Here is a 26,783-nt window from a genome sequence, read left to right as displayed (position 1 = left end):
ATAAACAAGTTTTTGTGTAACACATGTTACAAATATGTCAGATAAATGTAACATGTGTTACACCAAAACTTGTTTATTTTTTTTAAAAATATCTACTCGGCGCTTTTTTGATTTTTTTTTTTGCCCAAAACCCTTAAAAACATGTATATAACATGTGTAAATTTTTTCAAGAAAAAAAAACATCGGGAGCTTTGAGTTTCCCGGGTTTTCTAAATTAAAGTGGGTTTTCTATAGATACTTACATTATATATATATATATATATATATATATATATATATATATATATATGAGTATCATTACAGAACACTAACTATTGCGAGAACAAAAAGAACAACTCTAAAACACTAAATTTTGAGATTTAAGTTTCATATTTTTTTAAATTTTATGTTTCTTACATTTATTTATATGTGTATTATATATACATAAAAAACCATATTTTTTTACCTACACGTAGCTTACATACATGTTGGCAATTTAACCTACACATAACTACATATGTGTAGGTTATACAAAAAGTAAAAAAAATTCCATATTTTATTTTGAATTCCAGTGTAAGAAACTATAAATCATACATTTGCAACGTTTTCATTTACTTTTTAGGTTTTTAGGGTTGAAAAAAAAAGTGATTCATTGTGTTCTGCGTGTTCTCGTAATATTTTGTGTTCTGCATAGAACTTTCCCGTAGGATATGGGGAAAACGGCAACTATTTCTATTCAATTATTCATTAGAAGTTTAGAACAATGATTTCTTTTAAGCTAAAGAAAAGAATTAATTTTCTCACTAAGGTGAAAATCAGGGTTTACGGGTTGAAATCATGTAACACAAACACGATTAGTTGAGTTCAGCGAGATGACGCATCACTCGGTTGAAAACTTGTAAAACTTTAGATATGTGGATGAACTTTTGTTTGGACCCTCTAGTCCTAACCCTACCCTCGACCCCAGCTGCTAGTGCCACTCCCAATAGGATGAGCGTAATGGAAACCACTGCTCGTCCACCGATGCGTCATCTCGCTGAACTCAACTAATCGTGTTTGTGTTACATGATTTCAACCCGTAAACCCGACCCCTGATTTTCACCTTAGTGAAAAAATTAATTCTTTTCTTTAGCTTAAAAGAAATCTATGTTCTAAACTTCTAATGAATAGTTGAATAGAAATAGTTGCCGTTTTCCCCAGATCCTACCCCTAAATATATCGTTTTGCTAATATCATTTATAGCATTTTAAGTTTTATATGAAGTATCATCCACATTTATAGTTTTTAGTTATAAACCTTTTGTTACATTTTAAACTAATTAATAAATCTATTAATTTGCTATTTGTGGGATTTATTGAGTATAGTTGTTGTATTGTTTAATAGTTTAATACACAAAATAATTGATAAAAATGTAACTAATTATAAATATAGAATTAAGCCACTCGGGGCGTATTTGAGTACCAGTATCAGGTACCCCCTACCTGACCAGGAACACTGCCGCCGGCAGTTCTGGTAGGCAGCCTCGGGTAGTGAAGTTGGGTTATGTTTACGGATGGGAAATGGGTTAAATCCGAACGTTTGGTTTGTTTCAACGGTGATTTCACCATTATTTAAATAAATCTTTTGTTTTATATGAAGTATCATGTAGAAGTCATATGTATTATGTATAGTATATAGTTACAGAGTTAGGATCCTGTAAAAAAGGCCCAAAGTGTGAGAAAGGTAAGAAAGAATCTCAACCATTAGATCTTTTGATCTAATGGTTGAGATCAATAGGGACCAAAATGTAAAATATTTTTCTTAACTTGGACTGAATTGAAAATTATAGTGGTAATAAAGTCTTTATATCCATTCAAAATAGGAAACTGTAAATCAAAATTCCTATAATTCCGATCTCTCTCTCCAATTGATCGTATAGTTTCTCTCTCTCTACAATTTCAAAACCCTAATGCCGCTAAACCTCCATATCTCGACTTCATCTCTATAATCGATCGAACAGCGGTGACGACGAGCGGCAGCGGCGACGGCGGGCGGGCAGCGGCAGTGGTTGTGCGGATCAGCAGCGGTGGTGCAGCAGTGGTGGTGCCGGAAGTGCCAGTGGTGGTGCCGGAAGTGGAGAAAATGATACAGAGGTGTTATTTTTTTCTTTACTGAATGGTGTTATATCTTGTACTGAATGGTGTTATATCTTGTACTGAATGGTGTTATTTTTGTACTGAATGGTGTTTTTTTTATTTACTGCTGAATGGTGTTATTTTTGTGCTGAATGGTGTTATTTTTGTACTGAATGGTTTTTTTTATCTACTACTGAATGGTGTTATTTTTGTGCTGAATGGTGTTATTTTTGTGCTGAATGGTGTTATTTTTGTACTGAATGGTGTTATTTTTGTACTGAATGATGTTTTTTTATTTACTGCTGAATAGTGTTATTTTTGTGCTGAATGGTGTTATTTTTGTACTGAATGGTGTTATATTCTTGTACTGAATGGTGTTTTTTTATTTACTGCTGAATGGTGTTATTTTTGTGCTGAATGGTGTTATTTTTTTGTGCTGAATGGTGTTATATTTTCTGAATTGTGTTATATTTAAAACACCATGTATGAACTTGTAATAATACTTTAGATATGTGGATGAACTTTTGTTTGGACCCTCTAGTCCTAACCCTACCCTCGACCCCAGCTGCTAGTGCCACTCCCAATAGGATGAGCGTAATGGAAACCACTGCTCGTCCACCGATGCGTCATCTCGCCGAACTCAACTAATCGTGTTTGTGTTACATGATTTCAACCCGTAAACTCGAACCCTGATTTTCACCTTAGTGAGAAAATTAATTCTTTTCTTTAGCTTAAAAGAAATCAATGTTCTAAACTTCTAATGAAAAATTGAATAGAAATAGTTGCCGTTTTCCCCGGATCCTACCCCTAAATATATGGTTTTGCTAATATCATTTATAGCATTTTAAGTTTTATATGAAGTATCATCCACATGTATAGTTTTTAGTTATAAACCTTTTGTTACATTTAAACAAATTAATAAATCTATTAATTTGCTATTTGTGGGATTTACTGAGTGTAGTTGTTGTATTGTTTAATGGTTTAATACACAAAATAATTGATAAAAATGTAACTAATTATAAATATAGAATTAAGCCACTCGGGGCGTATTTGAGTACCAGTATCAGGTACCCCCTACCTGACCAGGAACGCTGCCGCCGGCAGTTCTGGTAGGCAGCCTCGGGTAGTGAAGTTGGGTTATGTTTACGGATGGGAAATGGGTTAAATCCGAACGTTTGGTTTGTTTCAACGGTGATTTCACCATTATTTAAACAAATCTTTTGTTTTGTATGAAGTATCATGTAGAAGTCATATGTATTATGTATAGTATATAGTTACAGAGTTAGGATCCTGTAAAAAAGGCCCAAAGTGTGAGAAAGGTAAGAAAGAATCTCAACCATTAGATCTTTTGATCTAATGGTTGAGATCAATAGGGACCAAAATGTAAAATATTTTTCTTAATTTGGACTGAATTGAAAATTATAGGGGTAATAAAGTCTTTATATCCATTCAAAATAGGAAACTGTAAATCAAAATTCCTATAATTCCGATCTCTCTCTCCAATTGAACGTTCAGTTTCTCTCTCTCTCTCTACAATTTCAAAACCCTAATGCCGCTAAACCTCCATATCTCGACTTCACCTCTATAATCGATCGAACAGCGGCGACGACGAGCGGCAGCGGCGATGGCGAGCGGGCAGCGGCAGTGGTTGTGCGGATCGGCAGCGGTGGTGCAGCAGTGGTGGTGCCGGAAGTGCCAGTGGTGGTGCCGGAAGTGGAGAAGATGATACAGAGGTGTTATTTTTCTCTTTACTGAATGGTGTTATATCTTGTACTGAATGGTGTTATATCTTGTACTGAATGATATTATTTTTGTACTGAATGGTGTTATTTTTGTACTGAATGGTGTTTTTTTTATTTACTGCTGAATGGTGTTATTTTTGTGCTGAATGGTGTTATTTTTGTACTGAATGGTTTTTTTTATCTACTGCTGAATGGTGTTTTTTTTATTTACTGCTGAATGGTGTTATTTTTGTGCTGAATGGTGTTATTTTTTGTGCTGAATGGTGTTATATTTTCTGAATTGTGTTATATTTAAAACACCATGTATGAACATGCTCTGAATGGACGATTATAAGTCCTAAAATCTAGGTTTTTCTCTCTCCAAATCCTTAAATCAAGGATTACTATATTTGAATTTGTTAATGCATTTACAATTATACCCTTTTCAATTAATTTAGATCTAATGATTGAGATTCTTTCTTACTTTTCTCACACTTTTGGTCTTTTTTACAATAACTCCACCCTATAGTTACAAACAATTTGTTACATTTTAAATTAATCATTAAATCTTTTGTTTATTAATTAAAAAACAAAATATTTGATAAAATTGTTAAAAACTTTAACCATATTTTAACTTTTTTTATATTACCCTATCAAACATAAGATCCAAAAGTTTGGTGGATGGTACATGACCCATGACCTCTTCCATTATTGTAGACAATTATTCTGATGTGCAGTTCTATTATGGAAGCCCTGCCATTCATTTCAGCCCTTCAAAACATACAGAAACAGAAACTTTGACCAAAGTCAACCTGCTACAAACAAAATCACAACCCGACCAACTTTACAAAGATGATAGTAATCATTGTTGTACATAATTTGATAAATTAAAATTTTATATATTTTTTTACATCAAACATATTAACTATCTATATTTTTTTTAAAAAAATTATGGAAGAAAAGTGTTTGTTTATCAAAGACTTATTTTGACCCAAAACCTATCTTGAATCATTAGACGACAAGGGGTGGAGTGTTATTTTTCCTTGATCACGCGTGATACACAACGACAACGCGTTGTGTCCACCGCCACCTAAACGAAAACGCGTTATAGCACCACGGAATTCTGATTTCGTTATTTTCTTCACGGCCCGTGATGGTTTTTTTTTGTGAGGGTAATTGTTGGGTGTGGTGGTGGTGATGACCATTGCCACCAAAAAAGGTTGTGAGTGATGGAATAATGGTTGATGACATGGCGGAACTTGATTGGGTGCTTGTGAGTGATAGAATTCTATCACTAGTGACCACCCCCACACCCCTCATATCAAGGTAATTTGTAGTACGTGGTGATAATTCATTTTTTTCCATAGTTATAACATGTTACACGATAAAAACTCACTTTTTTTTATATGTATCAGGTAATTTGCACGCGGTAAAAATCCATTTTTTCCACAGTTTTAACATGTTACACGATGAAAATGTGCTTTTTTACGGTTTAACATGTTACGCGTCTAGAGGGCTCATTTTGTCTAAACCGCCACTACTAAATGTTAAAGTGAAAAGAATAATACAAGAAAGATTAAACAAGACATAAGTTTTCGAATGCTTTCTTAAGCAATAATGTCAAGAAGTTAGCAGTTACTAACGTTAAAATACTAAACAACAAACTAAACGCCACAAGAGCGCATAGCAACTGAAAACGACAAATTACAACTCATGATTGGTGACCCGTTCTGGTTTTCTGTTAAGCGTTAACCGTTAACGATGTTGGATGTACAACAATGATCATGTGCATAAAGACTTCACTAGCTCCCATTACTGCTAAGGTCCACAGCCCTTGGAGCTGCATGTAAGAATCAAATATATATATTTAAACATTGATCATGTGTTGAACGACCCTCTATATATACAAATTACATATATGTTAAAAGGATGCTCGGATGAGCGTTTTGAAACTATCCAACATTCAATAATAAAAATTGAACAATAAACTTTGTAAATTGTTTAACAAATTTTACTTATTTACGAAACTAACAGATAAAATGACCAAAAATGACATTCTTATATATTGTTTTCGTTTATTTATTTACGAAACTAACAGATAAAATGACCAAAAATGACATTCTTATATATTGTTTTCGTATTTAAAACAAGCATATGATGAATAACACTTTTTTCAACTATAAATATATTTTTGTATAAATTATTTCTAAACAGAACTTTTTTAGAATATCCATTATATAAATATCATTTTATTTTTCTACATAGTGTTATTTTTAATAAAAAAATATAAAAGACAAGTTTTTAAAATGTGGTAAAAAAGAGGGTTTTTTTTTTTTTTTAAGTAATAAGAGAAAATTATTTTATCCAAACAACTGAAAATCGATAACTTGCAACAATAAGCGGTGTGATAACAAACACAATTTATTGTCATGACATGATTATGTGACAAAAAATTGATACCAATGTCACTCACCTAGACCAATGGCATCACAACTCTTCATGATTCGGAGGCGTTTACAAGTACTGATAAACATCCTGCATACATATATCAACTTAAGACGTATAATCATGTGATGCAAATTACTACTAGAAATAGAGTTGTGATTTTTAACGCGCTTATATGAAAACAACTCAACTTGCGTGGTTTTTATTCTTAGCGGGCCAAACAGAGAAAAACTTGGGTATAAAAGAAGTTAAAGAATGCGTTGAAATGATTCAAGCGCTTACAAGTTACAACCTCCAAAATCGTTTTATCTTTAAAAAAACATAGTTAGAAAAATGGTTAGCGCTTACTCCCAAGGAACGTCCCCGACAAGCATCCAGTCACCATCTTTGTCCTCGTACGTAAGAACATATTCCGATCCGTGCAATAAGTCCTTCAGCTTCGTCTCGCTCAGCTTCTCGTTGCCATAAGATCCATATTGACCTGAAACATAGCAACACAAGATACATTTGACTTTTAAGTGTCAACCTTTTCAACTTCAAATTATATAAAAATTTACAAGATTTATCATTGCTTAGTAAAAAATTGATATTGACTTCAAAATACGCGCAAACTAACCTATTGTGAAACAGCTGAACATCTTCTCGAGTGCAGAAGACAGTTCTTGATATACAGAATACGCGCTCAAGTCAACTTTCCTAAGATAAGGTGCACCGTCCATGCTCACCTTCACGAAAAGGGCCCGATCCCCTGCTTTTCGCTCTACGTCATTCCCTTTCTTTGAAGCGATCATAGCCGTGGAGTTCTTCCTAAATGACGATCTTATAGGGGGCCAACCCACAACCTGTGCCCTGTCATACACAATAAAAACTCATTCTTTAAGTAATAAAGTTTCAATCTTTTTTCATTCTTTAGAACTTACTTGGGGGTACGAGAAGTGTTGATGTTATTTGCAGCATTTGTTTGGCTTTTATTGGCGTTGTTAGCAACACACGAGCTTTCTTGAATTGAAAGAGGCTCGGGGTTTGACCGAAGTGTTCCCTACACGCATCAACAATGATGATAATATCAAAACGCCTTAAAATGATTTAGGAAATTATATGCATTGATATTGCATTACCAACTTCCGACCCGTTTTACATGGTCGATCCATCCAGCCTGTTTTCTATACTAAACAGGTCGTGTCCGTGGGTTGGCGGGTCCAACCTGACCCGAACCCGAAAATCTTTTCATACATATGAACCCGAACATGACCCGAATATTCGTGAGTTGACCCGAATACGACCTGTTCAACCTGAATTTTTTTACTTTTTAATTTTTTTTTTCGCAAGTTAATATATTAAATTTAAAATTTTACAAAAAAAACACAAATCTATATAATACAATCACATTTTAATTACAAAATCTTATGACAATTTCTCTTTTTAAGTTATAATTATGGCATAAAATACCCATCCAATTTAATTTATGACATAAAACATATTGTATAAAAACAGAAAAAAAATTACAAATGGGTTATATGATTCAACCCGCCGACCGGCCCAGGTTGACACGAGCACAACCCGTTTACCTAAACGGGTTTGCAGATTCAACCTGAAACTGACCCAAACCCGTTTAGACTAAACCCAAAGCCGCAAGTTTCGTGTTAGGTCTGTGTCGTGTCAAAAATTCACACCCCTATTGTTTTCTTTGAAGATACCAAACGGGTCAAAAGCAGCCCTTCTTAAGTAAACGGGTCGAAAATGGCACCTCCATTCATCATACCAAAACCAAACTTCTTAACAAAACTTACAAAACAAGAAAGAAAGAAAGAAACACAAACCTCGGCGAAAGAATCTACGGTATCAGAAAACCCTCTTTTGCTTCGGGAAACAACAGATTTAGGGGAAAACAATGGAAACAGCGGTTTCTCATCGAGTTTTGGCGACTTAAGTAAGCAAAGGTCCTGGTCTCTCTCGGGTGATCTTGATCCGGGAAGCCCAAGTCGAAGTTCAGTAGCTTTCAAATTCAAAGTTAAATTCCCATCCTCTAAAGATGGTGACAATGCAGAGCTCCCCACCGAAGAACAATCGGATAATCCCATGTAGTTTCGCTCTCGGAGATCACACACACCATCTATGGATGGTGAACAAGTCAACAAGTTGACTTTGCTTTGACCTTTTTCCTCTTCATCAACAAGAAGTGGTGGAGACATGGTAATCAAAGATCAAATCAAAACTTTCTTTCTTTAGCCCTGTTTTTGTATAAACAACATTTACTAATAATTACTAAACAACCCTTTTCTACAAAACCTCAAGATTCTTCATAACTTTAAGAAACATAAATACATACATACAAACAAAGTTAAATATACTAAATATATACTAAATAACTCAAACCCATGATGAAAAAACAAGAATTTATGACAATGTAGCAACAACTGTATAGATCTATGAACTCAAACTGCATAATAATAATAATAATGTGTAAATATTAAAGAAACTTTTTAAAGATTCCCTGTGAATGCAAACATGGTGGTCCAAGAAATAGCATACAAACAAATGGGAAAGACAGTGTGGGAAACAAAACAATGAAAACGTTAAAACCCATGATAAAAATTGAGGATTTGAAAAGAAAAACAATATAAATTGTTTATTTGTTGGAAGATTGAGAATTACCTGAAGAAGAAGAAGAAGATCTGTTAATTGGGTGTGGTTGAGGCAGTGAGGGGAGAAAGAAGGGAGAAGTATGTGTTTTAAAATAGAAGCATGAATGTAAGTAAATAAAATATATATTTTTTTTGGGATAATAACCACATGTAATGTATGGATAATTAGAGCATATACTTGTTAAGATATAGAGGAGAGAGACAGGAACCGGAGGGTGTTGGGTTCGGACCGGTTAGGGTGGAAAGGGCTAGCGGCACAGGTTGGAGAAAAACCGATAAATTAATCGGAACTGATAATTAATCGGTTAGTGGTTAGTTTTTATTGTGGCTTAGTAACTGGTTGTAAATATTTTGTATGGGAACTGGTTTTTTAACCGGCAGACAGATTAACCGCAAAATTCAAATAAAAGGCAAAAAACAGGTTATAAACTGAAAATAACTAGTTAATTAATCAAACCAGTTAAAGTATTTAACCGGACTAGTTAAAAAAATAACCGGTTAAAATCAAAAAGTCAAATCGGTTATTGAAAGTAATTGGTTTGTGCACCTCTAGCTAGAAGGATGTCTAGATGGGGCGGGAATGCCGCCGCAAGTGACACAAAATAGGCTTAGGGTGAAAGGGGTGGTCATCTCTTCTTGAGGAGAGGTGAACTCTCTACCCACCCAATCATATCTTGTCATGTCAATTCTCCTCTCTAAGTTCACTCTTGTATTAAAACATAAGGGCTGGTCACCTATCTTGGGAGATGTAAACTATTTTTTTTTAAATATAAAAAACAAAAAAAATTGTGATTGGTTGAAAAGAGTGGGCCCCACTATTATCCAACTCTCCCTCTTCTTCCCCTATGTGGTGACAAGTCCCCGATTTCCAACATGCCATGCAGTGAGAGAAGGGTTGGCGGCGGTGTTACCCTTTCTTACCCTAACTCTCTCCAATCTCCTTTCGCTATGTCATTTAGACTATTCACTACCCTCCCCTACCGTCTTTAGTGCCACAACTTAAACCTCCGTACCCTTTTTTTAGTAATTTAAGTTTTAACAATAATTTTAAGTTCTAAAACCAATTTAAGATTTTAAAAATAAATTAAGTTTTTGTTAAACTCAGTCAACACCCAAAAAAAAAAAAAAAACCCAGCCTAGATAACCTCAGCCGACATCTGACATACGTTAAATTATACATGTTTTTATCCCCCAAAATACTTCCGTTTTAAGCATTTTTGACCGAAACCGCGACGTTTAGGTACCAAATCTGGTGCTTTTATATTTTCAGGTCTTAAACAGAGTACAAACAACAAATCTGATGAAAACGGGCGATTTCTGATGCAAATCTGATAAAAATAGCATAAATCTGATGACTGCCAGATACCGCACGACCGTGCCATCCAGTGGCACGACCGTGCGAGACCTCTGACCTCGGAAGCACTGCCAGTGCGACTCATTGTGCCGCTGATTACTCGAACCGCACTTTCGTGTGACCAACCGCATGACCGTGAACCACCGGACCATGATTTCTGATCACCATTCTGATGACCTCGCACTACCGTGCGACCAGTGACATGACCGTGCCAATCTGGTGACCGAGACAACTCGTCTGACCCCGAATCGGAGAAATGACGTCACCCGATAAGTGCTAGTGAACGACCGTGCGATCCAACTGCACGACCGTGCCAAACTGAAAATTGCCTATAAATAGAACCATTCGCTACTTGTTTCAATGTTGGGTTTTTAATAACAACCCTCGAAAAAACGCTCTGAATACACCCCGTATACACTAAACTAGACCCGAATAACATTTATTTAATTAAAAAATAAAAAAATCAAAATCACACCTGTCGCGCAGCGCGCCAGGACTTGGATACGCCGTCGCGTGGCGCGACGGACTACTTTCTTGCCGGACACCCATAGCGACACGTGTCAGCAACGTGTTGGGTCTAGAGTTTACTCAGCAACCCTAACCGTAGCTAGGGCTGCTCTCACGTGGCGCGCCAGGCTCAGGTGAAGCTGTCGCGTGGCGCGTCAGACTTCGAAAATTAGTATAAAGAGAGCAGACCTACGGCACTTCAAATTCGTTCAACTTCTTCTTTTCTCTCTGCCTTATAGTGCGAAAATTATCGGGTATTATACCCCTAAAACACGAAGCTCTGCGTCGTTGTAAGTATTTTAACCCCCGATCACTAATTCGTTACCCTACCCGATTGATCTAGGGCTCCGTAATGCATGTCGAGGCTCTGCTTGACTAAGTTTGTTGGAGTTCTGTCTCGTGTTGTATGGTTAATGTGATTTGGTTTATCTTACTAACACGTGTGCATTGTGTATTTTTAATAGAAAATAATCAGGAAAAGCAACAGGAAACTAAAAACTACCTAAGTCTACAAAGTGAGTCATTCTCTTTTTCTACCAACTTGTTTTACAAAATCTCAAATAATTTCAAGTATACTTACACTGATTGAATCTTTGTATTCTACAATTGCTGTCGGTATTATGGGGTTTTGTATACATTACTTGATAAGCATCACCATTGGATAACGGGTTAGCCAATGTGTGATATGACCATAACCACAGATCCGGTCGAGTGGCAAGTACTGAATGAGTATATTGGTAGATATAAACATTGTAATCACTCTCAATACTATAAAGTCATAAAAGCTTATTTTGATTAAACTGGGATGCACTCGCCAGTATTTCTTGCTGATAAAACCTTTTTAAAACGCGTTTCAGGTAACTTAATGTGAAGCTATAAGAAGCCAGCTATGGAGCACTGAAGGCTTAAAGAAGTGGCTATAATAGTTACCTAAATAAAAAGGAGATAATGTTTTCAATAATTAGGGTTTATCCCTATAAATGTATTATGAATGAAACTTGGGTTTTATCCCATTTATTCATTATAAATGTTTGGTGTTTTGAAACTCTGAAATTTATTTCCTAACTACGATCCTGATGTTTTATTCCGCTGCCAAATTAATAAACGCCGATACCACCAGCTGTGTCCCGCGGCTCCCGCTCCCGAGGTAGGGGTCGGGGGCTGCGACAGAAGGTGGTATCAGAGCCAAAGCCACTGGTTTAAGCCATTTAGGGGTTCTCTTAATACCTAAAATTTAACCAATTTTGTTAGGAAATAACATATGTGTTATTCTGTGTAAATATGTATATTATTATTTTGTGTTATTTGACAGTTTCTAGTTTACAGTATGAGTGAGCAAGGTACCTTTGACGCCTACCGTCAATTACCTCATTCTCCAAAGAATGAAGGAACCTCATCCCAGCTAACCTCAGGCTACACTGCTGATTCTAAGGAAGGAATCTTTATTTTTAAGGCACAATCCGAGGAACCATTTTCCCCTAAAAAGAGAGGTTGGTTCAGTAGAGGAGCTCATGAAATGAGGAAAAAAAATGAAAAAACTCCAACAACAGCGAGTAATAGCAAATTAGCTGATTTCCACATGTTAGCAAATACAACAGTAGACCCTAATCTTAGCCAAATAGCTAAACCCGAACTTCTACCCTTATTCCCTAACCAACCCATGGAGCTAGAACCAAACCAGGAGGACCCATTCCCAATCTCAGCATTTGACCCCAATGAGATCTCTAGAATTCCCGCACCAAACCCTATAGAGCAGTATACAACACTGAACCCTTTAGACCCATGGTGGAATGACAACATGGCAATTCAGGATATATTAGCCAACCCGTACCCTTATAGAGAACCCATACCACATTACCCTGAACCAGTGCTAGCACCACTACCACCTATGAACCAAGAAAATGTGGAGGAACTTCGCCAATATGGTGAAGAGTTAGTTGAAGAGGGAAATCGGATCCATCATATAGGAGAGAAACTCGTCTGGAAGAGTTAGGTGAAGAGTTAGTTGAAGAGGGAAATCGGATCCATCAGTTAGTTCTAGACAAGCCAATACCTAATATATATATATATATATATATATATATATATATATATATATATATATGTGTGTGTGTGTGTGTGTAATTTTGCTTACTTTGATAAAAAAAAATATTTCAACTAAAATAGATATAACCTAATAAATTAATGCATAGTTACTAGTTTTAAATTCCTATTGTAGTTGTAATAGATGCCTATATAATATATAAAAAGAGTAAGTCGCAATGCTCGACGTTTTTTATTCAATCTGCTTAAGTGATTGTTGGTGTTAATCTTATTCTGTGATATTAATATCTAATATTTGTTTATAATTCAGATGTCGAACGAAGTAAATCAGGAAAACCAGAATAACAATAATGACGAGAACCAAGTGAATAAAAGTGCTATTGAACACATAGTAGCCCAAGGAATCATAGATGCTATGCCATGTATTATCAAGACTATTAAAGAAGTAGAAAATAATAAGTCTATAATTGGAAGTAAACGTCAAACCATTTAACCAAGTCACAGCGTGAACGAAAATCACGTACCACTTATCCAAGCTCCAATTCCAAAAAGAATAAGGACCATCTCATATGGTTGTTCTTATAAAGAATTCTTGGCCTGCAAACCAATAGAATTCTCAGGCAATGAAGGAGCCATTTCAGCCTTGCGCTGGATAGAAAAGACAGAAGTAGTCTTAAAAATAAGTAAATGCGAAGATGAAGATAAGATTATGTTTGCTTCTAATCTTTTTAAGAATGCAGCCTTAGAATGGTGGAATACCATTCTCCAGTCTCGAGGAAGTAACAAAGTTTATAATATGGAATGGAATAACTTTAAGGAGATAGTTGAAAGGAAATTCTGTCCTCCTCATGAAAAGGAACAAATTACTAATAAGTTCCTAAATCATAAAGTGATTGGAATAGACTGCAGGGAATACACTACCATATTCTTTGAATATGCTAGGATAGTACCAATCTTAGCCTCACTAGAGCCAGTGTTAATCTCCCGATACATCTGTGGATTAATTAGTGAAATCAGACATGTAGTCAAGGCAGCTAGACCACAAACCATAGAAGAAACAGTAGAACTAGCTAACACCCTAACTGATGAATTGGTACGCACGCAATAGGAAAACCAAAAAAAGAACCTAGTTCAAAAGCTTACCCGAGAATTACGTTATGGTAATTCCTACCGTGGAAAAGGACCAGGTTCTTCCTCTTCACCCAAATGCAAGTATTGCAAAAGGAAGCACTCAGGGAGATGCTTGATATACTGCAACTTCTGCAAAATATCTGGACATAAGAAAGAAGACTGCAGGAAGAAAGCTAGCAATAGATTATGCTGCAATTGTGGAGAAGCCGGTCATATTAAACCGAACTGTCTGAAACTAGCTCTAGCGACAAAAAACAAAGCTAAGACAACAGAAGGACTCAAGAAGAATGCCAAAGCATTCGTCCTGACAGCTGAAGAAGCCAAGATGATTCCGGATGTGATTGCCGGTACGTTTTTAGTTAATGATGTTTTTGCAAAAGTATTATTTGACTCTAGTGCAAACCAAAGTTTTATCAATACTTCTTTCTGCAAACTTCTCAATCAACCATTAACTAAACTTCAACAAGACTGTCTGGTGGAAACGACAGATGGAGAATCCATCAAAATAAGTGAAATCTTGCAGGGAGGAAGGATAGAAATTCTAAACCATAATTTTACTGCTAATCTTTTTCCAATGAATCTAGCCGGATTTGATGTCGTACTAGGAATGGATTGGTTGGTAGTCAATCATGCCAGTATTTTATGTGATCAAAAGTCCGTACAAGTAGGCACACCAATTGGTGAAAATATCACAATTAAAGGAGATAAGCCAACCATATCAACAAAGTTCATCTATGTGATCAAAGCTGCAAGTTATGCAAGGAAAGGAGGAATGGTGTATATGATTTCCGTAATTATTAACACTAAAGGAAAAGAATTAAAAGATATTCCCGTAGTATCTAAATTCTCAGACGTTTTTCAAGAAGAGTTACCTGGATTTCCGTCAGATCGAGAGGTTGAATTTAGAATTCACCTAATACCAGGAACGACACCGATTGCCAAAGCACCATACCGACTAGCACCTACGAAGATGTAGGAACTGAACAAACATTTTTTTTTACAAGAGCAATTTCATTCCAATTGGACGAACTACTTGACAAATGTTTTATACAGCCTAGTTCATCACCATGGGGAGCACCGATATTATTTGTCAAGAAGAAGGATGGATCGACGCGTATGTGTATAGATTACCGGGAATTGAATAAGTTTACGATTAAAAATCGATACCCACTACCGAGAATCGATGACCTGTTCGATCAACTTCAAGGAGCTCGATTCTTTTCTAAGATCGACTTACGCTCAGGATATCATCAATTGAAAGTACAGGAAGAGGACATTCCTAAAACTGCTTTCAGAACAAGGTACGATCATTATGAATATTATAGTCATGCCATTTGGTTTAACCAATGCCCCAACCATATTTATGGACATGATGAACAGGATATGTAAACCATACATGGACAAATTCATAATTGTCTTTATAGGTGATATTCTAATTTACTCTAAGATTAAAGAAGATCATGCAGAACATTTGCATATACTTCTGACATTGTTGAGAAAAGAAAAGCTTTATGCTAAATTCACAAAATGCGAATTCTGGTTACAAGAAGTGAAATTCCTTGGACATTTGGTTAATCATGAAGGAATTCATGTGAATCCCACAAAGATCGAGGCGATTACCAAATGGAAAGTCCCTGAGTCACCAATGGAAGTAAGAAGTTTTCTTGGACTAGCAGGATATTATAGACGTTTTATTCAAGATTTTTCTAAAATAGCCATTCCATTAACCAAACTGACTTGCAAATCAGTTAAGTTTGAATGGGGACCAAAACAGGAAGAAGCATTTAGGATTTTAAAGCAAAGGTTAAACAATGCACCCATACTCGCTTTGCCAGAAGGAACTGAAGACTTTATAGTCTATTGTGACGCATCTAAGTTAGGATATGGATGTGTACTGATGCAACGCCAAAAGGTTATAGTTTATGCCTCTAGACACCTTAAGAAACATGAAGAGAATTATACAACCCATGATCTAGAGTTAAGAGCCATAACTTTTGCCCTTAAGATTTGGAGACGCTATCTTTACGGTAGTAAAGTCGTTGTATTTACAGATCATAAGAGCTTAAGATATGTTTTTGGGCAAAAGGAATTAAACATGAGACAGAGATGTTGGATAGAAATTCTTAGTGATTATGATTGTGATATCCAGTATCATGTAGGAAAAGCTAATGTAGTAGCTGAAGCTTTAAGTCGAAAATATCATGAAAAGCCAAAACGAGTACGCTCTCCCAGACTAAATCTGCAAATAGATTTGTATGAGCAAATTAGAGAGGTATAGGAAACATCAATCAAGGACGATGCTGAACGTTTAAAAGGAATGATAAAGGAATTTGATCAAGGAGCAGATGGAATTTGGAGATTCCATAAGAAAAGGATCTGGACACCTATTCAAGGAAACCTACGAGATCAAATTTTAGAAGAAGCCCAAAAGTCTAAGTATACAATACATCCCGGTAGTGATAAGATGTATCAAGACTTAAGAAAGAATTTCTGGTGGATTGGAATGAAAAAGGATATAGCAAACTATGTTGCTAAATGTCTAACCTGTTCGCAGTTTAAAGCTGAACATCAGAAACCTTTAGGGTTATTACAGCAATTAGAGATGCCCATCTGGAAATGGGAATTAATAACAATGGACTTTGTTACCAACTTACCCAAGACACGAAAAGGTAATGATATAATCTGGGTGATTATAGACAGATTAACCAAATCTGCTCATTTCTTACCTGTGAAGCAAGTTTCACTTCTCATTTTTGGATAAGTTTCCAAAAAGCAATGGGAACCAGGTTGAATCTAAGCACAGCTTATCATCCTCAAATGGACGGACAAAGCGAAAGGACATTTCAAACAATGGAAGATATGCTTAGAGCCTGTGTAATTGACTTTGGAAGAAATTGGGACATTCATTTACCATTAATAGAATTTTCCTACAACAACAACTATCATACCAGCATCAATGCTGCACCGTTTGAAGCACTTTATGGACGAAAGTGCCGAACTCCAGTCTGTTGGGCAGAGATTGGAGAAAAGCAACTATCTGGACCAGAGATAGTACAAGAAACGACTGACAAAATTATTCAAGTCAAGGAAAGACTAAAAGCAGCACGAGATCGCCAAAAGAGTTATGCAGATAACATACGAAAGCCATTGGAATTTCAAGTTGGAGATAAAGTATTGTTAAAAGTTTCTCCATGGAAAGGAGTGGTCAGATTCGTTAAAAGAGGAAAGCTAAGCCCAAGGTATGTTGGACCTTTTGAGATTATCAAAAGAATATGACCAGTAGCTTATCCGCTACAACTGCCAGAGGAAATGGCAGGAATACATGATGTATTTCATGTATGTAACCTCAAGAAGTGCTTAGCAGACAAATCACTGGCAATACCTCTTCAGGACATAGAGCTAAATGAGAACCTTAAGTTTGTAGAGAAACCTATTCAGATCAAAGATAGTTCTGGTTAAAGTAAAATGGGATTCAAAAAGAGGACTAGAATATACATGGGAGCTCGAGTCAGAACTGCAAAAGAACTATCCACACCTATTCCAGTGAATCTCGAGGACGAGATTTAAAACAAGGTGGAGAGGATATAACAACCCTCGAAAAACGCTCCTAATGCACCCCGTATACACTAAACTAGACTCAAATAACATTTATTTAATTAAAAAAATAAAAAAATCAGAATCACACCTGTCGCGCGGCGCGCCAAGACTTGGATACGCCGTCGCGTGGCGCGACGGCCTACTTTCTTGCCGAACACCAAAAGCAACACATGTCAGAAGCGTGTTGGGTCTAGGGTTTACTCAGTAACCCTAACCGTAGTTAGGGCTGCTCTCGCGTGGCGTGCCAGGCTCAGGTGGAGTTTTTGCGTGGCGCGATGGACTTCGCAAATTAGTATAAATAGAGCAGACCTACAACAATTCAAATTCGTTCAACTTCTTCTCTTCTCTCTGCCTTATAGTGCGAAAATTATCGGGTATCATAGCCCTAAAACACGAAGTTCTGCCTCGTTGTAAGTATTTTAACCCCCGATCACTAATTCGTTACCCTACCCAATTGATCTAGGGCTCCGTAACGCATCTCGAGGCTCTGCCTGACTAAGTTTGTTGGAGTTCTGTCTCGTGTTGTATGGCTAATGTGATTTGGTTTATCTTACTAACACGTGTACATTGTGTATTTTTAATAGAAAATAATCAGGAAAAGCAACAGGAAGCTATAAAACTACCTACGTCTACAAAGTGAGTCATTCTCCTTTTCTACCAACTTGTTTTACAAAATCTCAAATATTTTCAAGTATACTTACAGTGATTGAGTCTTTGTATTCTACAATTGCTGCCGGTATTATGGGGTTTTGTATACATTACTTGATAAGCATCACCATTGGACAACGGGTTAGCCAATGTGTGATATGACCATAGCCATAAATCCGGTCGAGTGGCAAGTACTGAATGAGTATATTGGTAGATATAAACATTGTAATCGCTCTCAATACTGTAAAGTCATAAAAGGTTATTTTGATTAAACTGGGAAGCACTCGCTAGTATTTCTTGCTGATAAAACCTTTTAAAAACGCGTTTCAGGTAACTTAATGTGAAGTTATAAGAAGCAAGCTATAGAGCACTGAAGGCTTAAAGAAGTGGCTATAATAGTTACCTAAATAAAAAGGAGATTATGTTTTCAATAATTAGGGTTTATCCCTATAAATGTATTATGAATGAAACTTGGGTTTATCCCATTTATTTATGATAAAAGTTTGGTGTCCTCGATCCTGATGTTGTAATTCCGATGCCAAATTAATAAACACCGATACCACCAGCTGTGTCCCGCGGCTCCCGCTCCCAGGGTATAGGTCGGGGGCTGCGACAGTAAAGGCATACCGCACCCACCCCATTCACCCTTAGGGGGAATGGGTGTTACCCTTTCCTACCCTAACTCTCTCCAATCTCCTTTCGCTATGTCATTTAGACTATTCACCCTCCCCTACCGTCTTTAGTGCCACAACTTAAACCTCCGTACCCTTATTTTAGTACTTTAAGTTTTAAAAATAATCTAGATAACCTCAACCGACATCCCATAACCACCATCTCCTTTCTTCTTCAAAACCCTAAAAACTCTTTTAACAACAACCAACAACATACCATATTACATTCATCTTCCTTCGTCACTTTTTCAGCCTAATTCTTTCACTCCAAAACTGTTGACGTGGGTACTCGGAGATCCCAGTCAACAAAGTCAAAGTCAACAGCAATCGCAAAAATAAAATAAAGAGCGCTAAACATAAACTAAGAGAAAGAAACTGAAAGTCAAGAGCTGGAGGCTCCTGACCAAAAGCTGATACACCAACAGCTCGTGACAGGAAGCCAAGGTTACTGTACAATTTCGGAACTTGAAATAAAATAGGTGAAATCGATTAGACATCTCTCTACAACACATAAAGGTGTCCTCGAGGCACACAAACCTGAAACATACCCAAAGAGGCAAGGCTAACCCTGCAAGAAACATCAGGGAAGGATAAGCGTAACCCAGACTAGAAGGTGCAAAGCTGGCATGAGTCTCCCTTGGGCAGAGCAATCTGCCTATAAAAGGAAGTCCTTGTTCCAGCCTAAAGTAAGTTAATCTCTCTCAATCTAAAACTCTTATCCTTTCACTTTGCTAAGCCTCTTAAGATCATCCTACTGATTCTCACGCCGGAGTCCAAACGCGGGAGGCCACCTCTCGCGTTAAGGCTAACAGTGTTCTTTGATTGCAGATTCTGACCAAGGAGCTACCTTTTGGAGTTGATCCTGAACCTTCCACCCTGCCATACTCTTGTTGCTTTAACTCCATAAACTACAAAAAGCCGAGTACATATAGAATTATATGCTTTACAAGTACATACAATTACTAAAGCAAAGAACACCAGTTAGGTCTTCTAGTGGATCGTTTATAAGCCAAAACCTATCTAACTCCTTTTTTAAACCAAGCTTTTTGCGACTACTCAAGTATGAAAACCTAATTCAACTACTAAATTAATCAAACCCCCGTGTTATATAATTAATTATTGTCCTTTGATATATCATTTTTCATAAATCACCAACAAATAAGATGCCTTCATGATCGTGAAATGGTGTGACTAATTCGATTGTTGCACATGAACACACCGATATACAGAACAAAATTAAAACGAAGGTTTAATTAAAACTAGAAAAATGAATAACATAAGCGCAAAGTTTAAATACCTGGCTGTAGAATGAAAACGAATAACCAGTGAGTTCTCGGAAAATCTACAAACATGGGGTTATACCTCAAACCAAGAAAAGGGGAAATCGTTGTTGGTGACTCCAGAAACTACAAAAAGACGAGTACATATACAATTATACGCTTAACAAGTACATACAATTACTAAAACAAAGAACACCAGTTGGGTCTTCTAGTGGATCGTTAATAAGCCCAAGCCTATCTAACTCCTTTTTTTAAACCAAGTTTTTTGCGACTACTCAAGTATGCAAACCTAATTCAACTACTAAATTAACCAAAACCCCGCATTATAAAATTAATTGTTGTCCTTTCATATATCATTTTTCATAAATCACCAACAAATAAGATGCCTTCATGATCGTGAAATGGTGTGACTAATTCGATTTTGAAGCACTTAGAAAATAGTGGCATATGTAAAGTACCACTAAAAGTTATCAAAAATTTTAGTGGCATATGGAAAGTGCCACTAAAACTCTAAATTAGTGGCATAAGACTAAATGCTACTAAAAATGTGTGTTAAGCAAATGTGGCATACGTAAAGTGCCACTAAAACCTAAATTAGTGGCAAAAAAGCTAAATGCCATTAGAAGTGTCTGCCACTAAATGAATTTTTTTTGTAGTGGGTGTAACAGGCTTTGCAAATAAAGGACCGTAACTGTATTTATTAAAGTTAAAGGTTGTTAATTGCAACCCGCTACAAATATAAAGGACGAAAAGTGTAATTTACCCTAATATTTAACTCCTAGTGATGTCTATGATTTGTTTTCAATGAATGTAGTTTGTTCCACAAGTAATGTGTTAGTTATGTTTAACCGGTTGATTGTTTCCGCAAACCAACAATTTATCATGTTAATAAGTTTAATAAATAAAATTTAAAACTTATAGATGTATTGTCTAATTATCAAGTCTTGATAAGAATTGGGACCAACAATATCAACAGTAACCTAGACATAGTTAAAATCATGTAGACGGTTTAATCTATTTCTTTAAACAAGTAAAATGTAGCAAACAATTAACGGGTTGTTTTACAACCTAATAATTATCATGTAGACAGTTTAATCTATTTATCATGTTAATCTACTTCTACCCTTATTCCCTAACCAACCCATGGAGCTAGAACCAAACCAGGAGGACCAATTCCCAATCCCAGCATTTTGACCCCAATGAGATCTCTAGAATTCCCGCACCAAAACCTATAGACCAGTATACAACACTGAACCCTTTAGACCCATGGTGGAATGACAACAGGGCAATTCAGGATATATTTGCCAACCCATACCCTTATAGAGAACCCATACCACATTACCATGAACCAGTGCTAGCACCACTACCACCCATGAACCAAGAAAATGTGGAGGAACTTCGCCAATATGGTGAAGAGTTAGTTGAAGAGGGAAATCAGGTCCATCAGATAGGAGAGAAACTCGTCTGGAAGTATGACGAGCGTGAGATGAAGTTCTAGACAAGCCAGTACCTAATATATATATATATATATGTGTATATATATATATATATATATATGTGTGTGTGTGTGTGTGTGTGTGTAATTTCGTTTACTTTGATAAAAAAATATTTCAACTAAAATAGGTATGACCTAATATATATATCACCTATATATATATATATATTGATGCATAGTTACTAGTTTTAAATTCCAGTTGTAGTTGTAATAGATGCCTATATAATATATAAAAAGAGTAAGTCGCAATGCTCGACGTTTTTGATTCAATCTGCTTGAGTGATTGTTGGTGTTAATCTTATTCTGTGATATTAATATCTGATATTTGTTTATAATTAAGATGTTGAACGAAGTAAATCAGGAAAACCAGAATAACAATAATGACGAGAACCAAGTGAATAAAAGTGCTATTGAACACATAGTAGCCCAAGGAATCATAGATTCTATGCCATGTATTATCAAGACTATTAAAGAAGCAGAAAATAATAAGTCTATAATTGGAAGTAACGTCAAACCATTGAACCAAGTCACAGCGTGAACGAAAATCACAGACCACTTATCCAAGCTCCAATTCCAAAAAGAAGAAGGACCATCTCATATGGTTGTTTTTATAAAGAATTCTTGGCCTGCAAACCAATAGAATTCTCAGGCAATGAAGGAGCCATTTCAGCCTTGCGCTGGATAGAAAAGACAGAAGTAGTCTTAAAAATAAGTAAATGCGCAGATGAAGATAAGATTATGTTTGCTTCTAATCTTTTTAAGAATGCAGCCTTAGAATGGTGGAATACCATTCTCCAGTCTCGAGGAAGTGACAAAGTTTATAATATGGAATGGAATAACTTTAAGAAGATAGTTGAAAAGAAATTCTGTCCTCCTCATGAAAAGGAACAAGTTGCTAATAAGTTCCTAAATCATAAAATGATTGGAATAGACTACAGGGAATACACTACCATATTCTTTGAATATGCTAGGATAGTACCAACCTTAGCCTAACCCCAGAGCTAGTGTTAATCTCCCGATACATCTGGGGATTAATTAGTGAAATCAGACATGTAGTCAAGGCAGCTAGACCACAAACCATAGAAGAAACTGTAGGATCGTGAAACGACCTAACGAGTCGATCAGAAGAGTGCTCAGACCGAATCAGAGGCGGAATTCATTGATTCAGTCTTTGTTTAGCTTGTTTAACACTAAAATCACTAATTTGTCTCTGTTTATTGATCTGCTAACAATATACAAGCTAGAGACGTTTTGACACGGCTTCGCCGTCACATATAAGAACTGAACTACTTGATTTCGCTCGAGACTGCCTATATATAGGCTTGGGGTTCCGCTTGAACATGCATGTGCATTTCGAGCGGAATCAACATAACAATTTCGAGCGGAATCAGTGATAACCATCTCAAGCGGAATCAAGAACTTAAGTGATTTCGCTTGAAATGACAAGGTGTCATTTCGAGCGGAATCAACACTAAATCATGTTTTCTCGATTCTCATGGACTATACAATCAACCCTATACTAAGACTCGAACGAAGATGAAGTCGACAGACAACTGCACCAACAGACTCCCCCTTGAATGTTGACGGAATCTTCAGTGAGAGTCTTCAACATGACGACTCTTCAATCTTGATCGATCTTCTTCAGGAATTCTTCCTGGAATCATGTACCCGGATCTTTCTCTGGCTCTAACTCTCGTCAGACTCCCCCTCTCATCAAGCTGGGATTGCTGTCTAGAATTTGTTATCACCTTTGAAATTAAATCTTGGCTTTTTCTCTGATTAAGCTCTTCTCAGGTTCTGATGCATCTCCTGGCTTTTCGAAGCAACAGGATCAGAAACCTTTCCATCACCTACACACATCTTCTCACCACAACGTAAGTTTTTACTTAAATCAATAAGAAAAACTTACTTATTGAAACTATTCAATCACAATGATTATGTCAAATTCAAATTAATGACTTTGATTAATCAAACCATTTTTTTTTAAAAATATAAATTTCTTCAATTTAAACACATATATCCAACCCAAAGTTCATCCTGCTTAGCCTTTGGAATTTTGAAAATCAGCTTTCCCACATCAGTTGTCAAAAATCTTTTTGGATTTTTCAAAATATGAAATATAAATGCAAAAATAGAACTTAAATGCAGAAATGAAATATATACAAACACTAATTTTTGTGAGTTTGTGAAAGAGGATCATATCAGTTTTTAAACACATCACAAGCACCGTTAAGCTTTTAATCGTTTTAAGTTTTAAACGATTCACATAGATTGACGATATTGTTGTCCACATAAACTCAATCTAAAAACTTTCGACATGCTTACCGATATGTTAAGGTATATTAATTGTGCACTAAGTTCTTATGGACCCCACGATCTCAGCATATCCCCTCATCATGCAATACACTGACTCAAGTAATGCCTTTAAACTTTGATCAACTGTGATTTGTGCGAAAACAACACAGAATGTTTAAACATTAACAATCAGGTCGATACTTCCGTATACGCAGAGAAAGTCCAATGTTTAAACAAAATAAAGAAACTAAAAATAAGTTGAATTTGTTTAGGCTTTAACCACCAGGTCGATACTTCCGTATACGTAGAGGTGATCCAAAGCTTAAACGAAACACCAAAGAAAATAAAGCAGAACGTTTAGGCACTAACATCCAGGTCGATACTCACGTATACGCAGAGGATGTCCAATGCTTAAACAAAATAAAGAAATAAAGCAAGTTTAAATCTTTGCAAAAGAAATACACAATCACAATGTCATTTTCAGCAAAGTTGTGAAAGCTCACAAACTTAACCAGTTTTTATGCCTTTTGGCATTCAGCGATTACTGAGCAGGCACACAATCAAGAAGGACAAAACTAAGTACTATGCTTTTGATCATGTTTTCCATTAGAACTAGGCTTTTTCTTTATGTTTGTATCGTTATTGCAAATCTACTAGTCTAGCTGAGCCTATCGTCACATCTTTAGTGAGACCGTTTATCACTTTTAGACTTTACATTTCTTTAGCATGCTGTGATAGTCCACTGATTTTCTATCATTTCCTCTTGTTTCAGCAAAACTCTTTTTAAAATTTTTCATGTTTTTGACATTTTCAAATTTTCTAATTTTTTTAAAATTTTTACTCCCCCTAAAATAAAATATATGTTTCAATTTTGATTTTCTGGGAAAATTTGAAACAAACTGTACAAACTTGACAACTTGATGAGAATCACTTCAATTCTCCATCCACCTGGCGTAAACAATCAGAACTCCCCCTTACAACAAACTATTTTCCCATTATGATTTCAAAACACTTAAGTTTGTTTTAAACAAAATGGTTTTTCCGGAAAAATTAGTTTGTTTACCAAACATTTGTAGGTTTGGAGTCACTTCATCACTTTGTTTTCTTCTTCCATATGAAGATTAATCATTTACCGATTTTAAACCTCAACACCACTTGTAGAAAATCAAGTACAATTTAATGTCCTTGATTAACCATTTGTCAATCGAAATATTAATAATCAAACCATCATCCACTTCGGTGATATTTCTCAAGAAAGATGCCGATTCATGTTCCACGCTTACCAACCTGGGAATTCCGGCAAGTCATGTTTTTCTATTTAAACAGATTCACCCAAGCCTGACGGTCCTTGGGTGATTTCGAATTCTTGTTCAACAATGGTGGAAAGTTTGCATCATCCATTGTTAAACCAGAATTCTCGACTTTTACCTCAACACATGGCTCTTCTGGCTTTACCATACCAGAATCATTGCCTGAATGTGGCTTGTCTGACTTTGATGAGCTAGATTCATCGCCGACACGTGGCTCCTTTGTTTCCAGAGAAACAGATTCATCGCCAACCATTTTCTTCTTCTTTCTCTCTTCTGTCCTCATATTTGTATCTGATGAATTCGTTTTGCAAGACTTGTCATTCTTTGGAGTGCAAGACGATTTATAAGAACTTTTATCTGTTTTACCAGTTGTATCAGAGGACAAAATCTTCTCAAGATACTCTCTGGCCTTCTTCCTCTTCTTCCTCAGTCTGTCTTTCTGCCCCTGAGAAAGCTTCACTTTCTTTTCTTGAACTTTAGGTTCTTGAACCTTCTGTTCTTTGGGCTTGACAGTGACTGGTTTCTTTGCCAATTTTTGAGAATTAGCCCTCAATCTGTCATTTGATCTCCTTGGGCAATCTCTGGCAATGTGACCTATGATATTGCAGTTAAAGCATCTTCTCGTCTCAAAACTCCAACTCTGGCAGTTAACAGTAATGTGTCCTTTCACACCACAAGTGTAACACACTCTGTTATCATACCATTTACCACTTTCACACCAGATGCTCAGATCATAGCATTGTTTGGCTCTGTGGTAATCATCATTCCTCCTAAAAGCTGGATTTGGCTTTGAAGCACTGTGGTCAAACCTGCACCACTCATCACCAACTGTTTTTGAGTTTTGATTTTTATTTTTTGTGATTTTTGATTGTGATTGGATGATTGATCTGATGAACTTTTATTTTCTTTTTGAACAATTTTCTTATTTTTCATTTTTTTCTTTGAATCTGCATTCTTTTCCAAAGGTTTCTGCTTTGAACATTCACCTTTTTCTGTATAATGCAAATTCGTTTTCTGAAAATTTTCTTTTAATTTCAAAAATAATTTCCTTTTTTCAATTTTTTCATTTTCATCATCAGATTTTTCATCACAATCTTCAATTTTGACTTTGTCAAAATTTGTGACATTGTCACTTACTGGAACAGAATTGATCGGTTTTGGACAAGGATGTTTCAAATATTCTGATGAAGTCACAAAACCTTTCAATTTCTTTTCAAGCTCATCAATTTTAACTCTCGAATTCTCAGCTTCATTTTCAAGCTGAGATATTCTTTCAAGATGAGTCTTGATGATCTTTTCATTTTCAATTTTAATGTTTTCAAGAACAAAATTTTCATTGTCCAAAACTTTTATCTGTTCTTGAAATTTTGTTTCATTTGCTTTCAAATTTTTGTTTTCTAATTTTATCCAGAAATCTTCATCTTCTGAAGATTTCTTTTTTGCTTTCAAAAACCTTTTCTTTCCCTTTCAAAATCTTGTTTTCTAATGTCAAACTGTTCAAATCTTTTAACAGTTTGTCATTTTCAGATCTCAACCTCTCACACTTTT

General features: G+C 35.9%; 1 protein-coding gene across 1 annotated transcript; it reads right to left on the bottom strand.

Annotated features, from left to right (window-relative positions):
• Positions 1 to 5,390: 5,390 nt before the first annotated feature.
• Positions 5,391 to 9,068, bottom strand: LOC110942898 (auxin-responsive protein IAA9). The gene is made up of 7 exons (XM_022184662.2): positions 8,915 to 9,068; positions 8,080 to 8,490; positions 7,180 to 7,298; positions 6,876 to 7,108; positions 6,608 to 6,740; positions 6,288 to 6,349; positions 5,391 to 5,654 (listed from the first exon to the last, which is right to left on the bottom strand). Exons 2-7 carry the CDS (start codon positions 8,449 to 8,451, stop codon positions 5,617 to 5,619), a joined length of 957 nt encoding a protein of 318 aa, XP_022040354.1. The 5' UTR covers positions 8,452 to 8,490; positions 8,915 to 9,068; the 3' UTR covers positions 5,391 to 5,616.
• Between the last annotated feature and the right edge of the window lie 17,715 nt (positions 9,069 to 26,783).

Source organism: Helianthus annuus, chromosome 15 (assembly GCF_002127325.2).
Source record: "Helianthus annuus cultivar XRQ/B chromosome 15, HanXRQr2.0-SUNRISE, whole genome shotgun sequence".
Classification (NCBI taxonomy): Eukaryota; Viridiplantae; Streptophyta; class Magnoliopsida; order Asterales; family Asteraceae; genus Helianthus; species Helianthus annuus.
The sequence above is the reverse complement of the archived record's forward strand: the minus strand, read 5'-3'. Positions and strand labels throughout refer to the sequence as shown.

Coding starts and splice junctions, on each gene's coding strand:
- LOC110942898 (XM_022184662.2), bottom strand. CDS start 8,451: ATGTCTCCACCACTTCTTGTTGATGAAGAGGAAAAAGGTCAAAGCAAA. Junction 7,299..8,079: donor CCGTAGATTCTTTCGCCGAG/GTTTGTGTTTCT, acceptor TGATGCGTGTAG/GGAACACTTCGGTCAAACCC. Junction 7,109..7,179: donor AACACTTCTCGTACCCCCAA/GTAAGTTCTAAA, acceptor TGTGTATGACAG/GGCACAGGTTGTGGGTTGGC.